This window comes from Squalius cephalus, assembly GCF_949319135.1.
Source record: "Squalius cephalus genome assembly, chromosome: 25".
Classification (NCBI taxonomy): Eukaryota; Metazoa; Chordata; class Actinopteri; order Cypriniformes; family Leuciscidae; genus Squalius; species Squalius cephalus.
This window is the reverse complement of record NC_137146.1, coordinates 16,021,510-16,038,315: the sequence shown is the minus strand read 5'-3', so window position 1 is coordinate 16,038,315 and position 16,806 is coordinate 16,021,510. Positions and strand designations below refer to the sequence as shown.

Sequence of the window (16,806 nt, the reverse complement as noted above, 5' to 3'; positions counted from 1 at the left end):
GTATGTATTTATTTACATATATTTCGTTTTTTCCTCATTTATTTTAAATATCGTATCGGTATTTTGAACCTTTTTCTATACTTTAAAAAAAACGTATACAATGTATTTTATATACTTTTTCTCATTTATTTTATACATATATATAAGTAATATTCTGGACGTTTTATATATTTTTAAAATACATAATATATATGAAAAAAATGCCATACATTCAGATGAAAGCATCGTAAAAATAAATATAATTCTCTTGCATTCCTCATTGATCAGTCCAGTGTTTATATTATAAATAGAAATATTATAAGTGACAGAACAAAAGCTGCAAGAGTACAAAACAACAGGACTTTTATTCTATTTGTCAAAGCAAAGCCTGTTTCCGTCGGTTTCCGTAACTCGCTGAAAGTTTTTTTGATTGTTGTTGCCCCCTTTCGGTGACATCAGGAATTATTCATTTAATGCGTAATTCACTTTCATTTTCATTCTTTGTGCTGACTAACTGCGACTTCTCGTCGTTTCGTCGAGAACAAGTGCATTTGATCTTCTCTTTTCAAACTAAACCCCACGTTACCCAGTGGGATAAGAAATTAAACGCGTTTGTGTGCAAACAGGTTCAATAAAGTTTTGCAACAGGACAAATCGAAACGACTATCTGCAATAATGACTTCCTTAGACATGAGCCCCGCGTCTAAGAAACAGGTAAGCCGCCTATTACAGGCCCGAAATCTAATTAAAAGTAATTTATGACTGTTTATTGAGCGAACAAATGAGGGAATTTGAGTTTAACCTGCATATAAACATCAGAATATGTTAATGAACGCGTGTTAGTGTTGAAGTGGTAAGTTTGACAAACACTTCGTATCTACTTTGCAGGTGGATGGATTCTCCCAAAAAATCACCAAGGAGGTAATTATAAATACATTTAGTCAATCTCTTTCATCGCCTTTACAAATGTAGGGGAGACCAGGGACAGTTGTAACACTTTTTTAGCAATACATCAAAAAACATTTATACTGGAATAACCAATTTATTATATTATAAACTTCAATCTGTCAACTGCTGAAACAATGTATTTAAGTGGTTTTATGAAATATGTACAGGTTGCAAAATTGATTTTAATACAGTCTCTCCACTGTTACAACCGTCCCAGTGTACAGGGACGGTCGTAACACATGTCAGGGACGTTTGTAACATGTCTAAAATATACATAATGAATCAATCATATTCTCAAAATGGAAAATATTATTTATCAGTCATGTTATTGTGACTATTCATTTCATGTTTTTAAGTAATGATTACCTTTTTTCATACTTAAAATGAATTATGAATATTTGTTTTATATAAAAAAAGATAATTACCTTAAAATGTGATTTGATGACATTTTATATTTAATTTGCAATGCACAGTGCACATTTTACTTTTAAAAAACTATGCAGTTTTTTTTAGCTTGATTAGTTTTTAAAATATAAATGACACTTGGTTGGTGATACTGAATCACCAACCATGTTTTCATCTCATGTGAGCTAGCTTGACTGCTAGTTTGACACTTGTTAGCCATTTCTATTTTTAGCTTACAAAACAGTGATTCTACTAATACTTGTTTGAATTCATAGACATTTGATCTTATAACAGCATCCAAAAAAGTACATCAGAAAGAAAAGTAATTTTTTACCTCAAAAACAACCTTTTGTAGATAACTCCATCAGGAATTTTCAGATGTGGTTCCCTTTTTGGCAAGAATGGAGGGAAACTAACTGAGCATGAGCACAGTGAGTGTCATCACTCTAGGTGGTTTCTGATTGTAGGAATTCAAGGTGTTACAACCGTCCCGTTACAACTGTCCCTGGTCTCCCCTACCACAGTCATTTTAGTTTATGCTAAAATACCAATTATTATAGAAATTGTATTATACACTATTATAATTGTGAAAAGAAATGAACCATCATGATAGAAAGATTCATGAAGCAGTTTGAAGGAGAACCAATATTAATGTATTATGATGTTACACTAGTAATATAGTGAAAGTTTGTTACATGTCAGTGTTTCTTTTAAACAGGCTGAACAGTTGATCTCAAACGTCTTCCCTGAGAAAATTGCAGAGATGGATAAAATATTACAGGTATGAGGTCATCCAGCAGGTGCATCTTAAACAATCAGACTCATTGAGTCATTGAGAATATTTATTTTGATTTTTTTAGGGTTCCTGTAGTCTGAAGGATCTGTCTGTTGTGAGGGCTCCTCTGGACATCCCAATCCCAGACCCGGCTAAAGAGGAGCTTAAGAAGAAGAAGAAAGAGGAGGTCATTAAAACACATTATTTCTTATTAACAAGCCTAATTATTCACATTATTTCAATATGAAAAAATATATATACCAGGACAAATAAATAACTGAAATGCATCCCAGATAAATTTGATTATTACATACATTTTTGCCTTATTCAAATATATATTAGGTAATATTTTCTATATTTACAGACTGTACATAATATACATGAAAAATATCATACATTTAGATGAATGAATCGTAAAAATTAATGACATTCACTTTCTATAATTCATCCTCTGTTCAGTTTTACCAAAAAATGACACTGATTATCCACATTAATGACTTTTTAAATCAATTTAATCACTGTATCGCACCTTCAAGACAATTTGTGGTTTGGTTTAAGTAACCTATTAGACTTTTATGACATTTTATTCACACAGAAAGAGGCCAAAGAGGGAAAGAAGGGTGGAGAGAAGGGAGAAGAAGAGGATGAAGGTAAATGTATTGATAGAATGTTGAAAATGAAACTGAAACTGGTAATTGTTGGGTTCCATTTTCCCTGGATCTGAATTCCCCCAAATGCAAAATGACAATGTGTAATTCACAGCATGAACACAGACTGGCACTGTTGGACTGTTAATGTCATAGAAATTTTGAGTAAATACATATTTTGAATAAGTAATTACTTCACATCCGCTTATGAATATAATCCAGACGTTCTCCATTCGCAATGTTGTCATTATCACTTGTGTCGCTTCACCGATTTCATAAATCCTCTCCCGTGGCCTTGTGGGATAGTGAGATGTCTATCGTATGCACACTTCAGAATCTTGTCAGAAGTAGTAGGTCATCTGGATACTTTTCGCCTTTGTTTTATGAGTACTGTGAATTCGGACATACTCCTTTTGTCACATACTGTTTTTTCGCGTGCTACATAGTAGGGAAGTGTGCGATTTCGGATGCAGCCAAAGTCTTCCATCCATCTCTATCCTTACAAACTGAAGTGGTGATTTGGAGAGCACAACTTTAACTAATGATATTATTTGTGAACTGAAAGGTCCTCCCTGTGGTCCCATCGCCTGCAATGAGACAGTAGAGAAACTCTTCAAGCTCATCAAGCCTGAGATTCAGATTCTAAAGGAGTGTCTTAACACGGTGAGGAAGTGATATCATGTGGTTGCTATGCAGATCTGAACAGTTTAGATTAGTCAAAAAGTTAAACCCATCCAAAAAAAAAGGTAAAGATGATATTCAATTTTCACCTTTTTTTGATGATTTGACTTTTCTGACATATGTAATTGCTCAACTGGTGCTATAATACCTTCATTTTATACTGCATGTAGATTCTGCTGGCATCAAGACATTTAATAAAGCATTTTGGTAAATTTTTGTACATTTTGTAACATTGTGACACCTTTGTGTAGGTGTCAATGTGGATACAGCTACAGGTCCCCAGAATTGAAGATGGGAACAATTTTGGAGTTTCTGTACAGGTCAGTTAACCCTATATTGTGACAAAATTGCTCTTATTAACTTATTTTAAAGGGTTAGTTCATCCAAAAATGAAAATTCTGTCATTAATTCCTCACCCTCTTGTCGTTCCAACCCCGTAAGACTTTCATTCATCTTAGGAACACAAATGAAGATCTTTTTGATGAAATCTGAGAACTTTCTGTCCCTCCATTGACAGTCTATGCAACTGACACTCTGACGCTTCAAAAAGTTTGTAAAGAGATCATGGCTGGATTTCCCAAAAACTTCTTAACGCTACGGCGTTCTTAAGTTACACCTTAAAGGAGAACTCCGGTCAATTTTAACATTGAGCTCATTTTTTTGTACATTTGGAGTGCTGTCAATACAGAGAACAACGACAAAAATCGGTGTTGCCTACACCGTGTTATCCTCTTTTTAACATTTGCACCCTGTTGACTTCAATGGGGCAAGTACTAAACCTGCTTTTAGCCTCTTAACAGCCTTGATGTGTCATTACAAGTGCACAGAAAATGTGAGTGATTCCTTCTGAGTGAACACGAGTGAGTCTGACTGCAGTAGATGTTAAAGAAATGTATAAAAATGATGTTATTTAAGCCAGCGCAAATACCTTTGTTTACATCCTGTTTTTCGGTTGAAGTCCAAAGTAGTCGATTGCCGAGTTCACGCGCGTGATCATAGGTATTAAACCTATGCGTGTGAACTCGGCAATCGACTACTTTGGACTTCAACCGAAAAACAGGATGTAAACAAAGGTATTTGCGCTGGCTTAAATAACATCATTTTTATACATTTCTTTAACATCTACTGCAGTCAGACTCACTCGTGTTCACTCAGAAGGAATCACTCACATTGGCTGTGCACTTGTAATGACACATCAAGGATGTTAAGAGGCTAAAAGCAGGTTTAGTACTTGCCCCATTGAAGTCAACAGGGTGCAAATTTTAAAAATAGAATAACTCGGTGTAGGCAACACCGATTTTTGTCGTTGTTCTCTGTATTGACAGCACTCCAAATGTAAAAAAAAATGAGCTCAATGTTAAAATTGACCGGAGTTCTCCTTTAAACTGTACCTTATCGTTAATACGTGTTTCCCGAAACGTTCTTATTTAAGTATACCTTCTTTAAATCATATGTTCAGAAGGCTGGTCTTGACCACTCTTAGCTTTACCTTATCACTGTTGACAGTTCACTCCGCTAGTGGCCACCACTGCAAAAAGCTTCTTTAGCCTACATCTCATATGAATAAAATTCTGAAGTTGTAATACACCCAGTGTTCAATTAGGCTAATTCAAATATTTTCATGCAAAGAATAAAATTGTCATTACACTGATTGTTGTTAGGTTTTTAATTATATTAACCAAAGGTACATCAGCTGGCATTAGGCATGCAGTAAAGGCTTAGGAGTCTATTTAAAGGGAATGATTGTGGTGGGGAGTTTGGTCAAACTATGGCAGTGATACAGCAAATGGTTGTGCTAAATCAAAGACGGCGCCATCCGCGGAACGCTGTGAAAGCATACTGTCAGTTAAGCCCTATTCGGACGGTAATTGTTTCTCATGGGGTCGTAAGGTATTTTCAACATTGACAGGGGTTAGTCTGTGATTTTATTGCCGTCCGAATCCAGAATGTCCATGTTTTTCTTCCACCACCTGTGTAAAAATCCCCGGCCGAATTACCTACTGTTGACAAACACCAAGGTCGTGTGGTGATTTAATTGCCATCCGAATCCACATCTCTAAGTTTACAAGAAGAGATCACTTTAAAATTCACTGTTTAAATCCTTTTTGATCACTGCCGAGCACCGTACGTACGATGTACACTTTTATTACTGAAATGCTGAAAAGGATTTACAAGAACAATATTTCATCACAGCTCCACCTCAGCAAACTAGAAGGAGAAAGAGAAGAAAGCACGTACACATTTGAAATGGGCCGTTATTGTGGCGGCAATATATGATACAATTTTAAAATATGTAGGATAGGTTATTATAGGCAATTATAGTTTGGATTATTTTTTCATAATATCTCATGAGTCCTAATAAATGCAATTTCAACTACTTCTGAAGTGCTTCTTTTATAAAGAACACCGCTTTCTCACATAACGCAGTGAAGCAGCCCCTGCACGAGAGAATAATTGATTCTCGAGCCATCGATATCAACCAATTCAGCAGCATCGCCACGGACAGCACCTGGTAACGTCGCATGTAAGAAGGTAGATCTTAAGCAACCTTCTAAGGTATAGTTCGGGGAACACGCATAGAAATGGCATACCTTTAGTTAAGTTATACCTTTAGAGTCTTCATAGCGCTTCATAGTCTTCATGCTATAAATTCATAGCATGAATTTGAATTTGAAGAGACAACGTTATCGGGAAATCCAACCCATAAAACTAATCCATATGAGTATGGATTCTCGTCTCGTAACACGAGAATGAACCTCATTGGTTACTGTCGAAGCTAAACGTGCTGCGTAACACGAGAATGAACCTCATTGGTTCTCACATGTCAAGTGAACATGCTTGAGCTTCCGTTTACAACAACTGATGTGTGAGTTGATGAATGTTTAAATGTGAATAAAAGCCTAAATTCAATCTGTTCATAATATAAAGTGATCGTGTCTCTTCAGAAAATGTATGTATTTACCAGTCATGTGTCCAGTCTATTCTCTGATATCTGTGTCAACCTAAAACTTTTATTATCACAAGTTATCACAAGCTTTTACAATATGCATGTATGTTTGCAATCATAAAATATGTAATTTAAGAGGGGTACTTCAAAAATAATATCAATTGACAAATGAATAATATATATTTAATGTAAATTATTTTATATACCAAAATAATGTGTAATATGTGCAGGTTTTATAAATTTGTGTTGATGACACAAACATAATATATGTGACTCATGCACTTTATGAATTTTTCACCCATGCAGTTTTTATTTAATTTTTTAATATTCATTTTAAATATTAATTATTTTATATCCCATTTTAAATATGAATTATAGTGTTAAATTACATTACCAATCAAAGGTTTGAGGTCAGTTAGATTTTTTTTTAAAGCAAGGACGCACTACATTGATCAAATAAGGCCGTACAAAGTACACTACAAAAGTACAGAAGAATCATGTGACACTGAAGACTGGAGTAATGATGCTGAAAATTCAGCTTTGCATCACAGGAAGCTAAACATATTGTACTTAAACATATTGATGAGGCGGTGGTACATAAGATAGAAAGGTTGTACTCATTTAAAAAAAATTGAAAAAATGCAAAAATGTTCCCACAGGAAAAGGTTTTTGAACTGCTTACCAACACCCGCACCAAGATCGAGGGATTTCAGACACAGATTTCCAAGTAAGAGACCAGACAGCATCACAACCACAGTCAAACACTAACCTCATGATGTCTCTATTATAAATACATGTTTAATGTGTCATATTTCTCACTGTGGTTGTGTTTACTCAGGTACTTCAGCGAGAGGGGAGACGCTGTAGCCAAGGCTTCCAAACAGCCACATGTGGTCAGTTTATTTTGTGTTAGATATAGACATGTTTTCAAAAATCTTTGAGCTTCTGATAATTTGATTGTTTTGTTGCTTGGAAACAGGGAGATTTCAGGCAGCTTGTCCATGAACTGGATCAGCACCAGTACTGCGAGTTACGTATCGTAGCACTGGAGATTCGCAACACTTATGTAAGTTCAGTCTCAGCTTGCCCTGAACAAAACATCTCAGTTTTAGTGTAAGTTGGTGCTTTCGTGTGACTGATCCATTCTGTTCAAATCTAGGCCATGATGTATGATGTCATCGTCAAGAACTTTGACAAGATTAAGAAGCCCAGAGGAGACTTATCTTCAAAAGCGCTTATCTACTGAGAACTGCAGCCAACACACAAACACACACACATTTGCTGAAAAGTAAAACATGTAGTCTTGAGTTTCACATCCACAGTCACAGTGCATTGACTTGAGCTTCAATTACATCAACAGAATCAACTGTAGTAGTTTTTACTCAATAAAGAGTTCTGCTAAATGTGGCATCACTCATGTTTTCATTCATAATGTCAAATAAAACATCATTTAGAAGTATTATCTTTACAGTTTGACAAAACAGGAAAATAACTATAAATAATTGTTTTATTTAAGTTAAAGAAATTAATATTTTTATTCAGCAAGGTTGCAATAAATGAATCAAAATTTACAGTAAAGACATTTATAAAGTTTTTAAAGATTTCTGTTTCAAATAAATGCTGTTCTTTTTAACTTTCTATTCATCAAAGATCCTGAAAGAAGTGTATCACGGTTTACACAAAAATATTAAGGAGAACACATTAATAATAATAAATGTTTTTGATTTCTGAAGGATCATGTGACTTTGAAGACTGGAGTAATGATGCTGAAAATTCAGCTTTGCATCACAGGAATAAAGTACATTTTAAAATATATTCAAATAGAAAGCAGGTTTTTTTTCGATTTTAATAATATTTCACAGTATTACTCTTTTGTTTTTCAAATAAATGCAGACTTTTTTTTAAAGAGTTTTAAAAAACTTTTACATTAAAAACTTTGGTAACAATTTAAAGTAAGGTATTATTAATTAACGTTAGTTAATGCAATAACCAACATTAACTAACAATGAGAAATACATTTGTTACAGTATTTATTAGTCAGTTGACATTAGTTAATCAGAATACAACTGTTCATGTTTGCTGGACCACTAAATTAAATTAACAGATACAACTTTTTATTTAGAAATGTATTCGTTAATTTTGAAATTAACACACACACATACACACAGTCAAAAATTATTCAGACACCAGAAATAATTTTTATAATTTTTTATTAGTGGGTGCAGGACACCATAGTTCATTTGTATAAGTGAAGATAGCAAAATAAAGTAAACTATGACACATTTTATCCAAAAATTCTTCATACAGTGGACTACCAGTAAAATATATAAAAATTTGGGACCAAACATTATTCAGACACTTTGACTTGACCATGTTTTGCTTAAGTGTTTTTTTTTCCTTTAATTTCTAATGCAACCTTTTTACACCACAGACTGAACAAAATTAAGCATTGCTTGGTAATTTGTTGACCTAAATTGGTATTATCTAATTGTGTACTTAAATTTAACAGCTGACAGCTATTCAACCTTATTCATTTGTGAGACAACAGAAGGATGGCCAAAACCAGTAAAAAATCAACTGAATTGATAACTCTTATAACCATTTTTTAAACTATAGTGATGAAACTGATAATGTGAGAAATGTTGAATGTGTCTGAATACATTTTGGTTTGACATATATATATATATATATATATTTCCTTTATTCCTTATTTCCTTTACTTGCATTTACTGCAGTTTTACTCGTGATGTCCGAATGCGAAGCTCTTGGTCTTCCAAGACAGCACCAGCCAGGCTTTAAAACACACCAGCCCTTATAAAGTCCCTTCCATCCCAGATAGCCAAGAGCTCCCCCAACCAGCTGGGAAGGGAACTGTGGGAAGTGCGCTAGCAAGCAGAGAATCAGGAAGATCCAGAGACTCATCAACAACACACACAGCATGAAGAGAATCCTCAGTGGCGCTCCAGGAGGCTTTCCTAGAGCCATGCAGGGCCCAAAAACGGCTATTTCCTCAACAAGAATCAAACAACATAAACTTAGAATCAGGATTTCATCAGAAACCTCACATCCCTGCCACTGTAGCCCGGCCTTAAGGCAGGCTGCTTTACCCTTTTCCTCTCTCAGTAGTAATAAGGGGCCCGTATCAGAGTCCAGGAGCTCCCCGGGGGTCCTGCAAACTTCTGTGGTGCTTTGTAGTGGCTCAAAACAGGTTCCTGAGGCGTCCACTAGGAAGGAGAGAAGACGACGAAACAGTGTCCACAGCGTCCCGGTCACAGCGAGCCGAGAGAGGTGACGGACTGAGTGAACGAGAGAGTTACTGATGCAGAATGACAGAAGAAAGACGAAAGAGCCACATAATATGCAGGTCCAGCCCCAGCATGAATGCAGGAATACCCTATGAGATCACAACAACCAGAATCAATGAGACATCTCAGAATACAAACATTACAAAGGAAATAAAAAATGGTTCATAAACTATAAAATATTAATAAATAAATAAATAGTAAACGTGTGATAAATAGTCAAATTTATTGCACTATAATAAAAGGGTATGGAATGTATGAAAAGAGCCTTCACAAAGACTCAAAGGATTGGATTTTCCCGCAGGACAATGATCCATGCAAAGAGTTGATGTAAATTAAAAGATAAATTTCACACTTAACAAAATCTGCAGTAAGGTCTCATAATTAAGGATTTTCTTGCCTGTACAGGTAGTGGTTCTTGTTGCCAAATATGCTGTACTTGGACACCCAGAGACTCAGAACAGGTCCAAACAGCACCAGCACAGAGAGGAGGCAGTGAAAATGCCGTCTGAATAACACATGACCAAGTATTCCAGCTGTGAGATCAGTGAACAGCACCAGAGCTGAGTGCAGAAGCTTGTTGGCAGAGTTAAGGATCTTATAAAGTATCTCCTTTAGTCCACAATGATCCATCTTGGTTTGCTCAGGGCAGTACTTCCAGTGCATGTCCAACAAATCCCATAACAGCACAAATTGAGAGAAAGACAGAAATGAGATTGTTCTACCATCTGTCAGCAGTGTTATTAGCTTCCCTTTTGTTTTCACAGCTGAGTTCAACCTGCTGGTTTATGTCACACTTCTCATCATTTACCCCCACTCACTGAGTCCCTAACAACATCCCTAACAGCTCCTAACATTCCCATCTTATCAGCTTGTTGTACCCTTCACACGTGTGTGTGATATAAAGCAGTGCAGCAGCATTCCCTTTGTGCTTTCAACTGTATTCAGCATCTGTGAGTGGGCTCTTTCTTATGTATAATACAATTATGTGTCTGTGATTTAATAACAGGTTTTCTTTAAAAATGAAAACCTCATTTTCTTTAATCTAAAGTAATCCCACCGATCTGTCCCCTCAGTTTCAGCCCGTGGTCGGACCTTACTTTTCTACGGGCAGGTGTTCCCCTAGAACAAGTGTCCAGGCATGTTGTTGTCTCAGCTCACAGGCTGGGGCGCTGCATGTGACGGATGTGCTCCTGGACTTGACCTTGCTTGCATTGGCATATCAATTGCCTCGAGTTGCTTGCAGTAGTACACCTGTACACCTGCTGCGGGGCAACATGTACTGGTCCGCACGGACAAGACATTGCATGTCGCGTACATCAGCTGTCAAGGTGATCTACGCTCCCGTTGAATGTCACAACTCACTCGCCATCTCCTCCTATTGAGTCAGAAGCAACTCAGGTTGCTTCATGCCATTCACATCTCTGGCGAGCTCAATCGTGTAGCCAATTTGCTTATGACAGCCCTATCCCAGGTAGAGTGGACACTCCACCCCAAGGTGGTCCAGCTGATCTCAGAATGTTTCTGGGTTGCACAAGTGGACCTGTTTGCATCTCCAGAGACATACCACTCCCAGTAAGCCTGCTCGCACAGACACTGTGCAAGGTCAGGGAAGACGAGGAGCAGGTCTTGATGGTTGCGCTTTACTGGCCCATCCGGACCTGTTTTTCGGACCTGACGCTGGAGGATTATCCTGAGGTAGGACCTGCTTTCTCAGGGATGGGGCACCATATGGCACCTCCGTACAGACTTCTGGAACGTCCACGTGTGGTCTCTGGATGGGACACGGAGCACTTAAGTGGCCTACCCCCAGCGGTAGTAGACACCATCACTTAAGTTAAGAGCCCCCTGTATGAGGCACGCTTACTCTTGGAAGTGGATTCTCTTTGTAGATTGGTGCTCTTCCCGCAGGTAAGACCCCCGTAAATGCCAGATCAATATCGTGCTTTCCTTCCTACAAGATGGGTTGGAGTGAAGGCTGTCTCCCTCCACCTTAAAAGTGTATGTTGTTTAATGTTCCCACCACTTCTTGCAGGGACCAGTTAGTGAACTTGAAAGCGCTGCCCCCGGAGGAGCCAGACCCTGGCCTTGCTCTGCGTATATTTGTGGACCGCACGCAGAACTAGGAGCTATGGAGGTCAGCAGAAGGGAAAGGCTGTCTTCAAACAGTGGTTGGCCCACTGGATAGTGGATACCATAGTCTTGGCTTATCAGTCCCAAGGAAAGCCGTGCTCGCTTAGACTGACAGCTCATTTGGAGCATTTCTTCCTCCTGTGCTTTGGCTCACTGGTGCCTCTCTAGCAGACACATGTAGAGCTGCAGGCTGGGCGACACCTAACACATTCACAAGATTCTACAATCTCTGAGTTGAGCCGAGTTCTTCCTGTGTGTTTGGTACAAACAAGTAATAGGCGGGAAGATGGGTTGGGGTCTCGCTTCCCTTCCCCTCTAAGAACGGCTTATGAGCGCCTTGCTCCTCAGGTGAGTTCCCCATCCGGTGAACCCTGGTGGAGTTCCAATGCCAGGTCTAGTAATTGTGTGTATGCCCGGCTGGTCAGCCCCTATATTATACTAGATGCCCATTTGTTGCGATTCCCCTCTGGTGATCCCATATGTGTATTTTTCCACAGTACAGCTTCCCTATCTGCACATGTCTTTCCCTCAGCAGAGGGAAGCACTCTGCTATCTCTGTAAAACGGTATTGACTCCCCCATAATATATGGGATCTACCAAGGAGAACGTAGTATTGCCCTGAAGGTCAGTCCATATATGTAACTCCATGTTACCAGGCTTGTACAAATTCCCAATTCATCAGTCACCTAATGTCTTCCGTTCACTCCTTCAGGGAGCGGGGTTTACAATAGTAACCAAGGCGTTAATTGTTACTTTTTTATTTTTTAATTGAGTCCAGCATTGTAAGAATTGTGATTTGTACTGATTAGAGACCTTTATACTGTATACTTCAAAGCTTACGTATTAAAGCTATCTACATGTATTTCATGTTTGTTCATTTTAGCATATACAAAATCATTTTGGCATTAACTAACATATATTAACATGTTGTTGATTCTTCATGGAAACAAATGAAAAATGTATGTACTTTGCATTTATTTACCAAATGAATAAAAACATGTATATCAATGTTTAACTAAAAATTAGAGCATAAACGTAAGTCTACAAATGCCTATATTTAAAATAAAGTGTTCTGTAAATAATACAATGATGGAAGCTGAATGGAATTTAACATTTAGGTTACAATACATATTTAAATGTTGCATTCTTTACGTTAAGAATTTGATTCACTTTGGGGGCAATGGCATGGTGCTTTGCATCCAAAATGTCCTAACAAAAGCGCATGGAGAGAGGAGGTAAAGGAAATCAAATAAATGGTCGATTTTCCGTTGGAAATGTGACAATCATCTACTTTGTTTGTTCACATTTTGTATTGACTGTTGAAGATAATGTGATTGACATTCACTATGGAAACCCCACAAGCTAACTTTATACAGTAATTGAAATTATTTAACCCCCATTGCAAATCAGCTTTATTGGCAAACTTTACAGACTTTCAGCTGTTTGCAATGAACAAATCAAACAAAAGTAATTAAAATAGTTCAACACAACAAATGTTTCAATTGGTTTGGCTCCTTCCATAAAGGTCAGCTCATCTTCCTTATCCTTGATGTAGTCGTAACCACTGTAAAGATGAACGTTATTAGTTATTAAAACAATAAGCCACATCAGTGCCACATCAAGGGTGTTATTAGACAACACTAATATTATATAAGACACCATTGTTTAATAAATAGGTGTATTAATCCTATTATTATGAACAATATATAAAATACAAATAGTTACATGTTAATACAATAATAAAAAAATAAAAACATTTATTACTACTAATAATAATTTCTAAAATATATAAATCATTTTATGTGTATTTAGAGAAAAAAATCATAGAAACAAAACAAAGGTAAAAATAATTGTTATATTGTTGCCCTAACAGTTAAATAAACTATAGGCCTATATAAAGACACCACAAGAATCCTCCCACCCAGCACTACTCCAGTAAAACGCTTACCAGTAATTTGGTCAGGACACTCTTGTTCACTTCAACCACGAGGAAAGAGCTGATTCCATTAAATCTGATGTTCATTCCTTTGCTCACATTGATTCATTCTGAACGCAAGTACACAGTGTTCTCTGCCTCTATGACAAGATGATGAATTGCACTGTTGGAGGGTAGGTATGTGGTAAGTAGGATTATTCAAAAGTTCAAAACCTATTTAGCATACAGTGCAAGAAATTTTCAGATAACAGTGCTAATAACCTATAATAACCTTTAAAAACACTAATAACAAACAGCATAATACTATGGCATAAGTTATAGAAATAAATATTTATGAATAGATATTTAGAGATTCACAGTTTTTCTGTACATTGTACACATTTTGTAAAAATCCAGTTAAACATGCACTAAATAAATGCACCAAAGAAGCTGCCAAGAAGTATAGGTGTTTTCGGTTTTTTGTTTGTATATATAAGGTCCACTGATAAAAGTAAAGTATAAGAAAAGTATTTGGACTTAAATCTGTCATTAAAAAAATTCAAACAAACCTTTATCTGATGAAGTTTTGGATGCAGGGTATTGTTGCAAGAAAATGTATTGTTGCAAGAAAATGTATACTGAAATAGTGAATCAGTTGTATTATATACCCATATGTTGTGGAAAATAGGAATTACATATGTTGTTACAATGCTATCCTTTGGCTTAGTGCGTGAATTTAATCAGTCTAGTGACAACAGATGAAAATGATCTGTTTATATAACACTAGTGCTAATTAATGTGTTTTGTCATTGACAAATAAATAAATACACAGTTTATATATATATGTGTATATATATATGTGTGTGTGTGTGTGTGTGTGTGTATATATATATATATATATATATATATATATATACACATATTTATACATGGATTCATATAACACGTACAAACACAATACAAATATTAAATATTTGAAATTACACAAAATGTACACAAAATCCTGTTGAAGAAACAGACATAATTATGTAATGCTGCAGATTTAATAAGTGATTCTTAAAGAAAATCTAAAGCCAAACTGCTTCTACCATTTCAATATGAGGGGTCCGAAATGAAAACGACAAGATTGTCGTCCCAGATTAAATTACTAAAGTGTTTAATAATTTCTAAATCTAAGTAAAACTGAGAGATGGGAGGGTCTAACCAATGCTCTTTTCCGGTCAGCTGAGATCTGGGCTGAAAGCTCCCCTGAGTTCTCTGGTTCAGTTATGAAGTGGTCATCTGATGGGCTTGATGGTTGTAGCTCCTCAGTTTAAGATTCTGCTTCACCTTGTTGTCAATTTCCACACATAGTTTTTGTGGAGGTGCCTGACACAGACCTAAATTGTCCTGTTGAGGGAACAGATACATGTATAATCGTGCAATGCTGGGGAGGTTTAATGCGTGCTTCTTAGACTAAATCTAAAGGTGTCTAAATCCTTTTAGCATTTTGATGACATAGAAAACAGTAGCATAGTTAAAGGCAATGTTTTCTTTTTTGAATAAATCTTAAAATAAGTAAAAACAAGAGATAGAAGGGACTTACAGAAGTTTCAGTGCTCCATCGACACACCCTCTTACTCCAACAGGGCATGGGTGCTCCCTGGGGAGACCCGGGAGGTTGCTGTGGGAAACATGGTGGAACAAGTGTTCTCTGTGGGGTATTGGCAGGCACAGACACTCCCTTTGGGATTTTCTTCTGCTGCTCCCACTTTTCCCTCTGCTGCCTAGGAATCCTGAGGCTTGCAGGTGACACAAGCACTGGTGCATTTTGCAAATGCTGCCTCAGCAGCTCCTTTCTCAGCAGCTCAGGGTTTTTAAGATTTCTCCAGTCGGAGATCTTGTTAGTAACAGGTGCTCCCTGTGCGGAACAGACAGGTGCTATCTTCAGAGAAGGGGCTAGAGGCTTCTGCTGCAGTTGCTCCCGTCTCAACAGCTCAGAAATGTTTAGTTTTTGCCTCTGTGAGATCTTTTCAGGCATGCGTGTTCCCTGCAGACAAAGCTTGAGGCTTCTGTTGCAGCAGCTCCTGGGCTCAGGGATCTTTAGTTTTCAAAAAAGGCTTTTTGCAAGTGCTTTGTCAGATACTTAGGGATCTTGAGTTTTTCTCTTTGTTTGGACCCGATGTGCACAGGTGGTTCCTGGGGGGACTCAGCAGGCACAGGTGATATCTGTGGCTTTTTCTGCCTCCAATTTCTCCTCTGGTCCAAGGACTTTAGTGTTGCATCTGAGAAACCTGAGAGCTGGGCTTTCTCAGATGCATCACTGTAGACCACGGATGAAGGGTGGTCCCCTTTTTTAGAACTGGCAGAGTTCTGCTGGGACCTGATGAGCAAACATTCTCCCTGTGTGGATCTGGAGGGCACAGGTGCACCCTGTGTGGATCTGGAGGGCACAGGTGCACCCTGTGTGGATTTGGAGGGCACAGGTGCTCCCTGTGTGGATCTGGCAGAAAGAGGTGCTCCCTGCGTCCTCTTCTGCCTCCACTGCTTTGTGGTCTTGAACTGATAAGAATGTAAAAATGTGTACCTTGAAATGCAATGTACGTCGCTTTGGACAAAAGCGTCTGCCAAATGCATAAATGTAAATTAAATGTAAATGGTCTTCAGTGTAACATCCGAGAAGCCTGATTGCAGGGACTGAGCCTTCTCAGATGAAGACTACTGAAGACCAGGGATGTGGGGTATGAAGTATATCCTGCCTCCACTGTTCCCCAACACTGGCCTGAGATGAGGTCCCCATACACAGGCTCCTCAAATATGGGGTCTGAAACTTCCATGATTGCCCACCACCGCCCCACAGCAAGGGCCATACTGAGCTCATCTGAGAATTCAGCAGATGAGGACTGCTTTGCACTCTCAAAAATGGTGGGCATGGTTCACATACTGATATTGATGTTAAATTTGATGATGAAAGATGATCTAGGAGTGAACAATACTTTTTGCAATCTATATCTGTGAAATAACTATGAAAAAAAGAGAAAAGGAAGAGATGAGTAAACATACAGTATAAGAACCTAAAAGCTTGTTTTCTTAAG

At 37.5% G+C, this 16,806-nt stretch overlaps 2 protein-coding genes across 2 annotated transcripts; one reads left to right on the top strand and one right to left on the bottom strand.

Moving 5' to 3' along the window:
- Positions 1–435: 435 nt before the first annotated feature.
- On the top strand, positions 436–8,189 carry psme1 (proteasome activator subunit 1). The gene is made up of 11 exons (XM_079862713.1): positions 436–693; positions 868–900; positions 2,051–2,113; positions 2,193–2,294; positions 2,703–2,757; positions 3,320–3,417; positions 3,687–3,755; positions 7,042–7,109; positions 7,221–7,275; positions 7,362–7,448; positions 7,542–8,189. Exons 1-11 carry the CDS (start codon positions 655–657, stop codon positions 7,626–7,628), a joined length of 756 nt encoding a protein of 251 aa, XP_079718839.1. The 5' UTR covers positions 436–654; the 3' UTR covers positions 7,629–8,189.
- An 893-nt stretch (positions 8,190–9,082) lies between these two features.
- On the bottom strand, positions 9,083–10,350 carry fitm1 (fat storage inducing transmembrane protein 1; the record flags this gene model as incomplete). Its single annotated transcript, XM_079863335.1, has 2 exons — positions 9,083–9,776; positions 10,085–10,350. 2 exons carry the CDS (start codon positions 10,348–10,350, stop codon positions 9,083–9,085), a joined length of 960 nt encoding a protein of 319 aa, XP_079719461.1.
- Positions 10,351–16,806: the final 6,456 nt, after the last annotated feature.

What these genes read in the sequence shown, in the direction of transcription:
- psme1 (XM_079862713.1), top strand. Translation starts at nt 655, where the DNA reads ATGACTTCCTTAGACATGAGCCCCGCGTCTAAGAAACAG. An exon ending in GGGAGAAGAAGAGGATGAAG is followed by an intron (nt 2,758 to 3,319) that starts GTAAATGTATTG and finishes GTGAACTGAAAG; the next exon opens with GTCCTCCCTGTGGTCCCATC. An exon ending in ATTTTGGAGTTTCTGTACAG is followed by an intron (nt 3,756 to 7,041) that starts GTCAGTTAACCC and finishes ATGTTCCCACAG; the next exon opens with GAAAAGGTTTTTGAACTGCT.